Genomic DNA, 13,826 nt, shown 5'->3' on the forward strand with positions numbered 1-13,826 from the left:
TCTACTTGTATCTAAAGGGGCAATTTTACACTGAACAAAAAATATTAACCCAACATGCAAGAATTTTCAAAGATTTTACTGAGTTACAGTTCATATAAGGAAATAATTCAATTAAAATAAATTAATTAGGTCCTACTCTATGGATTTCACATAACTGGGAATACAGATGTTGGTCACAGATACCTTTAAAAAAAAAAAAAGGTAGGGACTTGGATCAGAAAACCAATCAGTATCTGGTGTGACCACCATTTTCCTCATGCAGCACGACGCATCTCCTTCACATAGAGTTGATCAGGCTGTTGATTGTGGCCGTGGAATTTTGTCCCACTCCTTTTCAATGGCTGTGCAAAGTTACTGGATATTGGTGGGAATTGGAACACGCTGTCGTACACATCTATCCAGAAAATCCCAAACATACTAAATGAGTGACATGTCTGGTGAGTACGCAGGCCATGGAAGAACTGGGACATTTTCAGCTTCCAAGAATTCTGTACAGATCCTTTGCGACATGAGGCTGTGCTTTATCACGCTGAAACGTTAACTGATGGCGGCGGATGAATGGCACGACAATGGGCTCCAGGATCTCGTCACGGTATCTCTGTGCATTCAAATTGCCATTGGTAAAATGCAATTGTGTATAATCGTTATGCATAGCTTATGTCTGCCCATACCATATGACAGGTTAACCCATACTACAGGCCTGCAACTCAGCATCCATGTTGGATCCCAGTGACAGGTTTACATATACTACAGGCCTGCAGCTCAGCATCCATGTTAGATCCCAGTGACAGGTTTACATATACTACAGGCCTGCAGCTCAGCATCCATGTTGGATCCCAGTGACAGGTTTACCCATTCTTCTGAACCATAAAGATGTATAGAGATCACAAAGTTGTGTCTGTCCTATAATGGCGTCTGAGTGCACAGGCAGTGCCATTGAGGCCATCTCCATTTTGAAGTAGTCAATTTTAGTAAACAAACTGAAAGGGTTCATACTGCCATCTAGAGTGTGTTGTTTGAACAGGTATAAAGAGAAGGTTGGCGATTTGCTGCAACCTGCAGTTATGGAATGTTTACTAACGAATATAATTCACTGGATGATCCCTGCTGATGACCTGCATGGAATTATGGGATCCTTCCTTAACCCATAGGAAGTCCCACCCAGTTGACTACTTCAAAATTGTAAAAGTCCTCAATGGTGCTGCCCAGATTAAAATGGGCTTTTGGTCACTAGAATTCTCTATCTATCTCTATGGACTGAACACATGGCTGCAGCTAAGTAGCCTTGTTGGATATATCAGGTCTGCGTCACACAGTGACACAAATTGAATTAAAAGATATGGTCAGGAGTTGTATTTGTTGATTTACATGTGTATCTTGTGTTGTTACTGACAGTTCCGTGCTGGTGGAGAGGCACATAAAGGACCAGTGGTCTCAGCTCAGGAGGCCCAAGCCCAGGCTATCCTTTCCCAAGCCAGGGTAAATACACTCTGCATGCCAGACAAGTTCAATCAAGTGCACCTCAAATATTTCAAATATTTAAAACATGTGTTCCACCCAATTCTGCCTAACAATAGCAGGAACTAGTTATCCTGGGTGGTAATGCTGCCAACTAGACCCTATAGAGTTAATACTGCTGACTAGACCCTATAGAGTTAATACTGCCAACTAGACCCTATAGAGTTAATACTGCTGACTAGACCCTATAGAGTTAATACTGCTGACTAGACCCTATAGAGTTAATACTGCTGACTGGACCCTATAGAGTTAATACTGCTGACTAGACCCTATAGAGTTAATACTGCTGACTGGACCCTATAGAGTTAATACTGCTGACTAGACCCTATAGAGTTAATACTGCCAACTAGACCCTGTAGAGTTAATACTGCTGACTAGACCCTATAGAGTTAATACTGCTGACTGGACCCTATAGAGTTAATACTGCTGACTGGACCCTATAGAGTTAATACTGCTGACTGGACCCTATAGAGTTAATACTGCCAACTAGACCCTATAGAGTTAATACTGCCAACTAGACCCTATAGAGTTAATACTGCTGACTGGACCCTATAGAGTTAATACTGCTGACTGGACCCTATAGAGTTAATACTGCTGACTAGACCCTATAGAGTTAATACTGCTGACTGGACCCTATAGAGTTAATACTGCTGACTAGACCCTATAGAGTTAATACTGCTGACTAGACCCTATAGAGTTAATACTGCCGACTAGACCCTATAGAGTTAATACTGCTGACTGGACCCTATAGAGTTAATACTGCTGACTGGACCCTATAGAGCTGACTGGACCCTATAGAGTTAATACTGCTGACTGGACCCTATAGAGTTAATACTGCTGACTAGACCCTATAGAGTTAATACTGCTGACTAGACCCTATAGAGTTAATACTGCTGACTAGACCCTATAGAGTTAATACTGCTGACTGGACCCTATAGAGTTAATACTGCTGACTAGACCCTATAGAGTTAATACTGCTGACTGGACCCTATAGAGTTAATACTGCTGACTGGACCCTATAGAGTTAATACTGCTGACTAGACCCTATAGAGTTAATACTGCTGACTGGACCCTATAGAGTTAATACTGCTGACTGGACCCTATAGAGTTAATACTGCTGACTGGACCCTATAGAGTTAATACTGCCAACTAGACCCTATAGAGTTAATACTGCTGACTGGACCCTATAGAGTTAATACTGCTGACTGGACCCTATAGAGCTGACTGGACCCTATAGAGTTAATACTGCTGACTGGACCCTATAGAGTTAATACTGCTGACTAGACCCTATAGAGTTAATACTGCTGACTAGACCCTATAGAGTTAATACTGCTGACTAGACCCTATAGAGTTAATACTGCTGACTAGACCCTATAGAGTTAATACTGCTGACTGGACCCTATAGAGTTAATACTGCTGACTAGACCCTATAGAGTTAATACTGCTGACTGGACCCTATAGAGTTAATACTGCTGACTAGACCCTATAGAGTTAATACTGCTGACTAGACCCTATAGAGTTAATACTGCTGACTGGACCCTATAGAGTTAATACTGCTGACTAGACCCTATAGAGTTAATACTGCTGACTAGACCCTATAGAGTTAATACTGCTGACTGGACCCTATAGAGTTAATACTGCTGACTGGACCCTATAGAGTTAATACTGCTGACTGGACCCTATAGAGTTAATACTGCTGACTAGACCCTATAGAGTTAATACTGCTGACTAGACCCTATAGAGTTAATACTGCTGACTGGACCCTATAGAGTTAATACTGCCGACTAGACCCTATAGAGTTAATACTGCTGACTAGACCCTATAGAGTTAATACTGCTGACTAGACCCTATAGAGTTAATACTGCTGACTAGACCCTATAGAGTTAATACTGCTGACTAGACCCTATAGAGTTAATACTGCTGACTGGACCCTATAGAGTTAATACTGCTGACTGGACCCTATAGAGTTAATACTGCTGACTGGACCCTATAGAGTTAATACTGCTGACTAGACCCTATAGAGTTAATACTGCTGACTAGACCCTATAGAGTTAATACTGCTGACTAGACCCTATAGAGTTAATACTGCTGACTGGACCCTATAGAGTTAATACTGCTGACTAGACCCTATAGAGTTAATACTGCTGACTGGACCCTATAGAGTTAATACTGCTGACTAGACCCTATAGAGTTAATACTGCTGACTAGACCCTATAGAGTTAATACTGCTGACTGGACCCTATAGAGTTAATACTGCTGACTGGACCCTATAGAGTTAATACTGCTGACTAGACCCTATAGAGTTAATACTGCCAACTAGACCCTATAGAGTTAATACTGCTGACTGGACCCTATAGAGTTAATACTGCTGACTAGACCCTATAGAGTTAATACTGCCGACTAGACCCTATAGAGTTAATACTGCTGACTGGACCCTATAGAGTTAATACTGCTGACTAGACCCTATAGAGTTAATACTGCTGACTAGACCCTATAGAGTTAATACTGCTGACTGGACCCTATAGAGTTAATACTGCTGACTGGACCCTATAGAGTTAATACTGCTGACTGGACCCTATAGAGTTAATACTGCTGACTGGACCCTATAGAGTTAATACTGCTGACTAGACCCTATAGAGTTAATACTGCTGACTAGACCCTATAGAGTTAATACTGCTGACTAGACCCTATAGAGTTAATACTGCTGACTGGACCCTATAGAGTTAATACTGCTGACTAGACCCTATAGAGTTAATACTGCCGACTGGACCCTATAGAGTTAATACTGCCAACTAGACCCTATAGAGTTAATACTGCTGACTAGACCCTATAGAGTTAATACTGCTGACTGGACCCTATAGAGTTAATACTGCTGACTGGACCCTATAGAGTTAATACTGCTGACTAGACCCTATAGAGTTAATACTGCTGACTAGACCCTATAGAGTTAATACTGCTGACTGGACCCTATAGAGTTAATACTGCTGACTAGACCCTATAGAGTTAATACTGCTGACTGGACCCTATAGAGTTAATACTGCTGACTGGACCCTATAGAGTTAATACTGCTGACTGGACCCTATAGAGTTAATACTGCTGACTGGACCCTATAGAGTTAATACTGCTGACTAGACCCTATAGAGTTAATACTGCTGACTAGACCCTATAGAGTTAATACTGCTGACTAGACCCTATAGAGTTAATACTGCTGACTGGACCCTATAGAGTTAATACTGCTGACTAGACCCTATAGAGTTAATACTGCCGACTGGACCCTATAGAGTTAATACTGCCAACTAGACCCTATAGAGTTAATACTGCTGACTAGACCCTATAGAGTTAATACTGCTGACTGGACCCTATAGAGTTAATACTGCTGACTGGACCCTATAGAGTTAATACTGCTGACTAGACCCTATAGAGTTAATACTGCCAACTAGACCCTATAGAGTTAATACTGCTGACTGGACCCTATAGAGTTAATACTGCTGACTAGACCCTATAGAGTTAATACTGCTGACTAGACCCTATAGAGTTAATACTGCTGACTGGACCCTATAGAGTTAATACTGCTGACTGGACCCTATAGAGTTAATACTGCTGACTGGACCCTATAGAGTTAATACTGCTGACTAGACCCTATAGAGTTAATACTGCTGACTAGACCCTATAGAGTTAATACTGCTGACTAGACCCTATAGAGTTAATACTGCTGACTGGACCCTATAGAGTTAATACTGCTGACTAGACCCTATAGAGTTAATACTGCTGACTGGACCCTATAGAGTTAATACTGCTGACTAGACCCTATAGAGTTAATACTGCCGACTAGACCCTATAGAGTTAATACTGCTGACTAGACCCTATAGAGTTAATACTGCTGACTGGACCCTATAGAGTTAATACTGCTGACTAGACCCTATAGAGTTAATACTGCTGACTAGACCCTATAGAGTTAATACTGCTGACTAGACCCTATAGAGTTAATACTGCTGACTAGACGCTATAGAGTTAATACTGCTGACTAGACCCTATAGAGTTAATACTGCTGACTGGACCCTATAGAGTTAATACTGCTGACTAGACCCTATAGAGTTAATACTGCTGACTAGACCCTATAGAGTTAATACTGCTGACTGGACCCTATAGAGTTAATACTGCTGACTGGACCCTATAGAGTTAATACTGCTGACTGGACCCTATAGAGTTAATACTGCTGACTGGACCCTATAGAGTTAATACTGCTGACTGGACCCTATAGAGTTAATTCTGCTGACTAGACCCTATAGAGTTAATACTGCTGACTGGACCCTATAGAGTTAATTCTGATGCATAGATTTCTTGTATTTTGAACGTCAATGCTGTACCCTGGTTGTTTATGATAAGCTCTCTTTCCAATCACAGCTCACCATGAGGGGCACCCCTGGGCCAATGGGAATGTCAGGAAGGTCTGGGCCTGCGGTAAGTCAGACACACACACACACACATGTATGCACACAAACACGTGTGCCAAAAGCACAGCACAGACACACACAAACACACATAATTTGTTATTTCCATCCAGCCATTATTTTTGTTAATTATATTCCCCCATACATAGTCACTAGGGTATTGATGACAGGCTGAACAGAGCAGAGCATAACAGAGCAGAACAGAGCAGAGCAGAACAGAACAGAACAGAGCAGAACAGAACAGAGCAGAACAGCACAGAGCAGAACAGAGCAGAGCAGAACAGAATAGAGCAGAACAGAGCAGAGCAGAACAGAGCAGAGCAGAACAGAACAGAACAGAGCAGAGCAGAGCAGAACAGAACAGAGAAGAACAGAACAGAGCAGAGCAGAGCAGAACAGAGCAGAGCAGAGCAGAGCAGAACAGAACAGAACATAACAGAACAGAACAGAGCAGAACAGAACAGAGCAGAGCAGAGCAGAACAGAGCAGAGCAGAGCAGAACAGAACATAACAGAACAGAACAGAACAGAGCAGAACAGAACAGAGCAGAGCAGAGCAGAGCAGAGCAGAACAGAGCAGAGCAGAGCAGAGCAGAACAGAACAGAACAGAACATAACAGAACAGAACAGAGCAGAACAGAACAGAGCAGAGCAGAGCAGAACAGAACAGAACAGAACAGAGCAGAACAGAGCAGAACAGAGCTCTCTTGTCAGCAGGTGTTTTTCTGATACCCCTGATGTCTTCCTCCCCACTGCACATCACACATATTCCACCAAAATAATACTTTTCTCATATTTGTCAATGTTCTTTACTGAGGAGGGAGGGCATGTGTCTGAGAGTCTTTACTGAGGAGGGAGGGAATGTGTCTGAGAGTCTTTACTCAGGAGGGAGGGCATGTGTCTAAGAGTCTTTACTGAGGAGGGAGGGCATGTGTCTAAGAGTCTTTACTGAGGAGGGAGGGCATGTGTCTGAGAGCATCATTCTGAGAGGTCTATAGTTTCTTACAATATTTGTCATGTTGTCTATAGCCTGGTTGCCATTTTTGGCCTAGATATTTATAGATTAATACAGTAGAGCTGGGCGTTACAGACATATCGCTATACATTTTGATAAATTGCCTGAATTGATTTGAAAAACGATAAATAGAACAATAAGTATATAACAATCTGCACCACAGTTTTTATTTTTTTAAATGATCCTTTAAACTACGACTACTTGTTTAATGGTTGTAGTCATCAATTGTCCCATTAAAAATCACCCGTATTAACAAACTGATTTCATTTAAAACTACTAATCGTAATGAACGATAGGAGCAAAAATACCTGCCACTTGTTTGACCATTGAACACTATTGAACATATTATGGACTGTCCTTTTAAAGTATTGCAATGTGTTCTCAGGGTGGACCAGGAGCTAACGGACAGAAGGGAGACGGAGGAGACAACGGACCTCAGGTAAGAATCATGTTTACTGCCTCCACCACGCTCTTAGAATATAGTTTCTGTCTAGAACCTCAAAGGGTTCTTCGAGTGTCCTCATTGGAGAACCCTTTGAAGAACCCTTTTGTGTTCCGAAAGTGTTCCACCTAGAACCAAAAAGGGTTCTACCTGGAACCAAAAAGGGTTCTACCTGGAACCAAAAAGGGTTATCCTATGGGGATACCCGAAGAACCCTTTTGGAACCCTTTTTTCTAGGAGTGTGAAGCATACTAGGTTTAAACCTAGACCGCCTGTACACTAGACTGCCTGTACACTAGACTGCCTGTACCCTAGACCGCCTGTACACTAGACCGCCTGTACACTAGTCTAGTGTACACCTGTACACTAGACTGCCTGTACACTAGACCGCCTGTACACTAGATACTAGACCGATGTCTCTATAGTGAATTAACACAAGTCATACAGTCAATTTCTTTCTCCTCTCTCTCTCTCTCTCTCTCTTTCTCTTCTCGCTCTCTCTCTCTTTCTCTTCTCTCTCTCTCCTCTCTCTCTCTTTCTCATCTCTCTCTCTCTTTCTCTCCTCTCTCTCTCCCCTCTCTCTTTATCTCTCGCTCTCTCACTCTCTCTCCCCATCTCTCTCTCTATCTTTCTCTCTCGCTCTCTCTTTCAATTCAAGGGGCTTTATTGGCATGTGAAACATATGTTAACATTGCCAAAGCAAGTGAAATAGATAATAAACAAAAGTGAAATAAACAATACAAAAATGAACAATAAACATTACACTTCCAAAAGAATAAAGACATTTCAAACGTCATTATGTGCAAATAGTTAAAGTACAAAAGGGGAAATAAATAAACATTATTATGGGTTGTATTTACAATTGTGTTTGTTCTTCACTGATTGCCCTTTTCTTGTGGCAACATGTCACAAATATTTTTGTTGTTATGGCACACTGTGGTATTTCACCCAGTAGATATGGGAGTTTATCAAAATTGGTTTTGTTGTTGAATTCTATGTGTGTCTGTGTAATCTGAGGGAAATATGTGTCTCTAATATGGTCATACATTTGGCAGGAGGTTAGGAAGTGCAGCTCAGTTTACACCTCATTTTGTGGGCAGTGTGCACATAGCCTGTCTTCTCTTGAGAGCCAGGTCTGCCTACGACGGTCTTTCTCAATAGCAAGGCTATGCTCACTGAGTCTGTACATAGTCAAAGCTTTCCTTAAGTTTTGGTCAGTCACAGTGGTCAGGTATTCTGCCACTGTGTACTTTCTGTTTAGGGCCAAATAGCATTCTAGTTTGCTCTGTTTTTTTGTTGATCCTTTCCAATGTGTTAAGTAATTATCTTTTTGTTTTCTCATGCTCTCTCTCTTGTCTCTCTCTATCTCTCTCCCATCTCTCTCTCTCCCCTCTCTCTCTCTCTCACTCACACACACTCTCTCTCTCTAACTCTCTTTCTCTCTCTCTCCCCCCCTCTCTCTCTGTAACTCTCTCTCCCCCCTCTCTCTCTAACTCTCTTTCTCTCTCTCTCTCTGTAGGGTCCCAGAGGTCTGCAGGGTCCAACAGGCCCACCTGGGAAGGCAGGAAAGAGGGTAAGATAAGATTAGAATTCATTTGATTTGCTGTGTCAGTACTGTGTGTTAGTGTTTCTCCACGCATTGTGGGGATCCAGCTAAGGCCTGTCAATGGTTTGAAGCACACTCATTTTCAGCAGACTGTGTGGTGTGTGTGTGTGTGTGTGTGTGTGTGTGTGTGTGTGTGTGTGTGTGTGTGTGTGTGTGTGTGTGTGTGTGTGTGTGTGTGTGTGTGTGTGTGCGTGTGTGTGTGTCTTTCTCTAGACTCAGATGAACCCAATTACCTCTTTTGATTCACAGACTACAACAACTATAATAATGTCATATACAGTACCAGTCAAAAGTTTGGATACACCTACTCTTTCAAGACTACAAGAACTATAATAATGTCCTGTATTAATACATATTCATCCATTTATACCTCATTTATTTAGAAAATGTGATGCGTACTGACCTCTGGTATGACCTGTGGTATGACCTCTGGTATGACCTCGGGTGTGACCTCTGGTATGACCTCTGGTATGACCTCTGGTATGACCTCTGGTATGACCTCGGGTATGACCTCTGGTATGACCTCTGGTATGACCTCGGGTGTGTTTCCCACAGGGACGTAATGGAGCTGATGGTTCCAGGGGTATGCCAGGAGAGTCGGGGGGCAAGGTATGTACAACCACTGCTGCAGGTATCCAACAACATATATAGTCTCTAAACAATAACTATTAAACATATCATTATGTAGTACTATATTCAGTCTCTAAACTTTAACTATTAAACATATCATTATGAAGTACTATATTCAGTCTCTAAACAATAACTATTAAACATATCATTATGTAGTACTATATTCAGTACTATATTCAGTCTCTAAACTTTAACTATTAAACATATCATTATGAAGTACTATATTCAGTCTCTAAACAATAACTATTAAACATATCATTATGAAGTACTATCTTCAATCTCTAAACAATAACAATTAAACATATCATTATGTAGTACTATATTCAGTACTATATTCAGTCTTTATCTACTGTAAATGTGTCTACTGACATTGGGTAATGTGATGTGATGCTGATCTCTCCTGTTGTTGTTGTTCTGTCTGTGACCTGTACAGGGGGACCGAGGATTCGACGGGTTACCAGGTCTCCCCGGAGAGAAGGGACACAGGGTAGGTGTTAAAACGAACGGTGGTTCGGTGAACCATGCAGTGTGATGAGCTTGTGAACCTGTTGAGCTAAAGTCTACCAATCAGCATGCTGTTTATTGATGGGCCAACAAGCTATCAATCTGTGAAACCCAAGACTCACTCATTACTGGGCATTAATTGCAGTGTCTGTTCAGTGCAGTGACAGGATACCTTCTAGTCATAGTAGAGAGAGGGCCGATGTGCACTTTAGTCAACTTCTCCTTTCTAGCTGTCTGTGTCTGTGTGTGTGTGTGTGTGTGTGTGTGTGTGTGTGTGTGTGTGTGTGTGTGTGTGTGTGTGTGTGTGTGTGTGTGTGTGTACCTCAGTTCTGTAGTCTACTTCCACCGCTCCAGTGTTGACAGACATTAGAAGCTCGTTATGACATTCACTCAATTATAGTGGGGGAGGATCCACCTATCTCCAGACCAGGCTGATTCACTATGAACTGGCCTTTAGAGGTCCCTCACACACACACACACACACACACACACACACACACACACACACACACACACACACTTTGAACTGGCCTTTGGTAGAAGAGAAACTCCTTAGTACAACAGTGCTGAGTTTGTGGAATTCGGGCTCCGTCTAGAAATAAAGCTGCAGAGATCAGATAGAGACTGTATTTCCAGACACAGGACTGATCTCTGGCCTGCTAACCCTAATCCTGTACTACATCATGACAGAGCAGACAGAGTAAAGACAAGGCCTCTTATAGACCTTAAGAGTTAAGCTATATAACTAGTGGAAACTATAATAGTCCATTCCAACAGTGGCAGCCAAGTTTTTTAATAAAAACCTTTACTTCTCTTTTCTTTCACTTCTTTCTATCTTTCTTTCTCTTTCTATTTACTCTTTTTTTCCGCATGCTCTTTCTGTTTTTATTTCTCTCCTTGTCTTCTTTTCCCTCCTATCTCTATCTCCCTTCCTGTCTTCTATTCTCTCCTATCTCCATCCCCCATCCTGTCTTCTATTCCCTCCTATCTCTATCTCCCTTCCTGTCTTCTATTCTCTCCTATCTCCATCCCCCTTCCTGTCTTCTATTCCCTCCTATCTCTATCTCCCTTCCTGTCTTCTATTCTCTCCTATCTCCATCTCCCTTCCTGTCTTCTATTCCCTCCTATCTCTATCTCCCTTCCTGTCTTCTATTCTCTCCTATCTCCATCCCCCATCCTGTCTTCTATTCCCTCCTATCTCTATCTCCCTTCCTGTCTTCTATTCTCTCCTATCTCCATCCCCCTTCCTGTCTTCTATTCCCTCCTATCTCCATCTCCCATCCTGTCTTCTATTCCCTCCTATCTCCATCTCCCTTCCTGTCTTCTATTCCCTCCTATCTCCATCTCCCTTCCTGTCTTCTATTCCCTCCTATCTCCATCTCCCTTCCTGTCTTCTATTCCCTCCTATCTCCATCTCCCTTCCTGTCTTCTATTCCCTCCTATCTCCATCTCCCTTCCTGTCTTCTATTCCCTCCTATCTCTATCTCCCTTCCTGTCTTCTATTCTCTCCTATCTCCATCCCCCTTCCTGTCTTCTATTCCCTCCTATCTCCATCTCCCTTCCTGTCTTCTATTCCCTCCTATCTCCATCTCCCTTCCTGTCTTCTATTCCCTCGTATCTCCATCCCCCATCCTGTCTTCTATTCCCTCCTATCTCCATCTCCCTTCCTGTCTTCTATTCCCTCCTATCTCCATCTCCCTTCCTGTCTTCTATTCCCTCCTATCTCCATCTCCCTTCCTGTCTTCTATTCCCTCCTATCTCCATCTCCCTTCCTGTCCCCTCTATTTCCTTCCTTCCTTCCTTCCTTCCTTCCTTCCTTCCTTCCTTCCTTCCTTCCTTCCTTCCTTCCTTCCTTCCTTCCTTCCTTTCTTCCTTCCTTCCTTCCATATTTCTCTCTCTGTCTCTGTCTGTCTCTCTCTCTCTCTCTCTCTCTCTCTCCGCAGGGTGAGCTGGGTTCCACCGGCTCTCCAGGTGCTCCAGGAGAGGATGGCCAGAGAGTGAGTACCCCAAACTACATCTCCAATGATGCTGTCTGTCAACTCTGTTCCTCTTTTCTCTCAATAACCCAGTCTTCTGTTCTGTTTGTTCTCCACAGGGCGAGGACGGTGAGATCGGACAACGTGGTCTGGCAGGAGAGAGCGTAAGCCTTTTATAATGCCAATGTAATGCCAATGTCAGGCGGTAATAGACTTGTGCAACAGAGAATCATGATTCAAACAGGTCCAAGGAACACAGTGGCCCAGAGGTTGAAGATTACCTCACCTTAACGGCCTGGTCTCCTTCACCCCAACACACACACGCTCCAACATACACACACGCTCCAACATACACAGACACACTCCAACACACACACACATGCCCCAACATACACACACTCCAACACACACACATGCACTCCTTACCTGCATCCTACCCTCTACGCCCATTACAACCCCACCCTTCTCTCCTTTCACTTTCCTCTCAACACTCTTTTCCACAATCCTCCTCTCCCCTCCCCTCCTCTCCTCTCCTCTCCCTCCCCTCTTCTCCTCTCCCTACCCTTCCCCTCGTCTCCTCTCCCTAACCCACTTCTCTTCTCCCTTCCCCTCCCCTCCTCTCCCTAACCCACTTCTCTTCTCCCCTCCTCTCCCATCTTCTCCTCTCCCTTCCCCTCCCTTCCCCTCCTCTCCTCTCCTACCCCTCCCCTCCCATCTTCTCCTCTCCCTTGCCCTCCCCTCCCTACTTCTCCTCTCCCTACCCCTCCCCTCTTCTCCTCTCCCCTCCCCTCCCATCTTATTCTCTCCCTTCCCCTCCCCTCTTCTCCTCTCCCTACCCCTCCCCTCTCCTCATCTCCCTACCCTCCCTTCTTCTCCTCTCCCTACCCCTCCCCTCTTCTCCTCTCCCTACCCCTCCCCTCTTCTCCTCTCCCCTCCCCTCCCATCTTATTCTCTCCCTTCCCCTCCCCTCTTCTCCTCTCCCTACCCCTCCCCTCTCCTCATCTCCCTACCCTCCCTTCTTCTCCTCTCCCTACCCCTCCCCTCTTCTCCTCTCCCTAACCCACTTCTCTTCTCCCTTCCCCTCCCCTCTCCTCATCTCCCTACCCTCCCTTCTTCTCCTCTCCCTACCCTTCCCCTCTTCTCCTCTCCCTACCCTCCCTTCTTCTCCTCTCCCTACCCCTCCCCTCTTCTCCTCTCCCTAACCCACTTCTCTTCTCCCTACCCCTCCCCTCTTCTCCTCTCCCTACCCTTCCCCTCTTCTCCTCTCCCTACCCTTCCCCTCTTCTCCTCTCCCTACCCTTCCCCCTCTTCTCCTCTCCCCTCCTCTCCCCTTTTCTCCTCTCCTTACCCTTCCCCTCTTCTCCTCTCCCTACCCCTCCCCTCTCCTCATCTCCCTACCCTCCCTTCTTCTCCTCTCCCTACCCCTCCCCTCTTCTCCTCTCCCTAACCCACTTCTCTTCTCCCTACCCCTCCCCTCTTCTCCTCTCCCTACCCTTCCCCTCTTCTCCTCTCCCTAACCCACTTCTCTTCTCCCTACCCTTCCCCTCTTCTCCTCTCCCTACCCTTCCCCTCTTCTCCTCTCCCTACCCTTCCCCTCTTCTCCTCTCCCCTCCTCTCCCCTTTTCTCCTCTCCTTACCCTTCCCCTCTTCTCCTCTCCCTACCCTTCCCCTCTTCTCCTCTCCCT

At 44.2% G+C, this 13,826-nt stretch overlaps 1 protein-coding gene across 2 annotated transcripts in view; it reads left to right on the forward strand.

The window, feature by feature from the left end:
• LOC106569492 (collagen alpha-1(XI) chain) overlaps positions 1-13,826 on the forward strand; it is a 177,051-nt gene that overhangs the window by 81,704 nt on the left and 81,521 nt on the right. For both annotated transcript variants that reach the window (XR_006758848.1, XM_045694502.1), the window contains exons 13-20: positions 1,396-1,479; positions 5,923-5,979; positions 7,369-7,422; positions 8,945-8,998; positions 9,587-9,640; positions 10,095-10,148; positions 12,109-12,162; positions 12,261-12,305. Coding sequence is in view for 1 of the 2 variants with exons in the window: in XM_045694502.1 (XP_045550458.1) it covers positions 1,396-1,479; positions 5,923-5,979; positions 7,369-7,422; positions 8,945-8,998; positions 9,587-9,640; positions 10,095-10,148; positions 12,109-12,162; positions 12,261-12,305 (456 nt within the window). In the remaining variant the exon portion in view is untranslated. The remainder of the gene's footprint in view (positions 1-1,395; positions 1,480-5,922; positions 5,980-7,368; positions 7,423-8,944; positions 8,999-9,586; positions 9,641-10,094; positions 10,149-12,108; positions 12,163-12,260; positions 12,306-13,826) is intronic.

Source organism: Salmo salar, chromosome ssa14 (assembly GCF_905237065.1).
Source record: "Salmo salar chromosome ssa14, Ssal_v3.1, whole genome shotgun sequence".
NCBI lineage: Eukaryota > Metazoa > Chordata > Actinopteri > Salmoniformes > Salmonidae > Salmo > Salmo salar.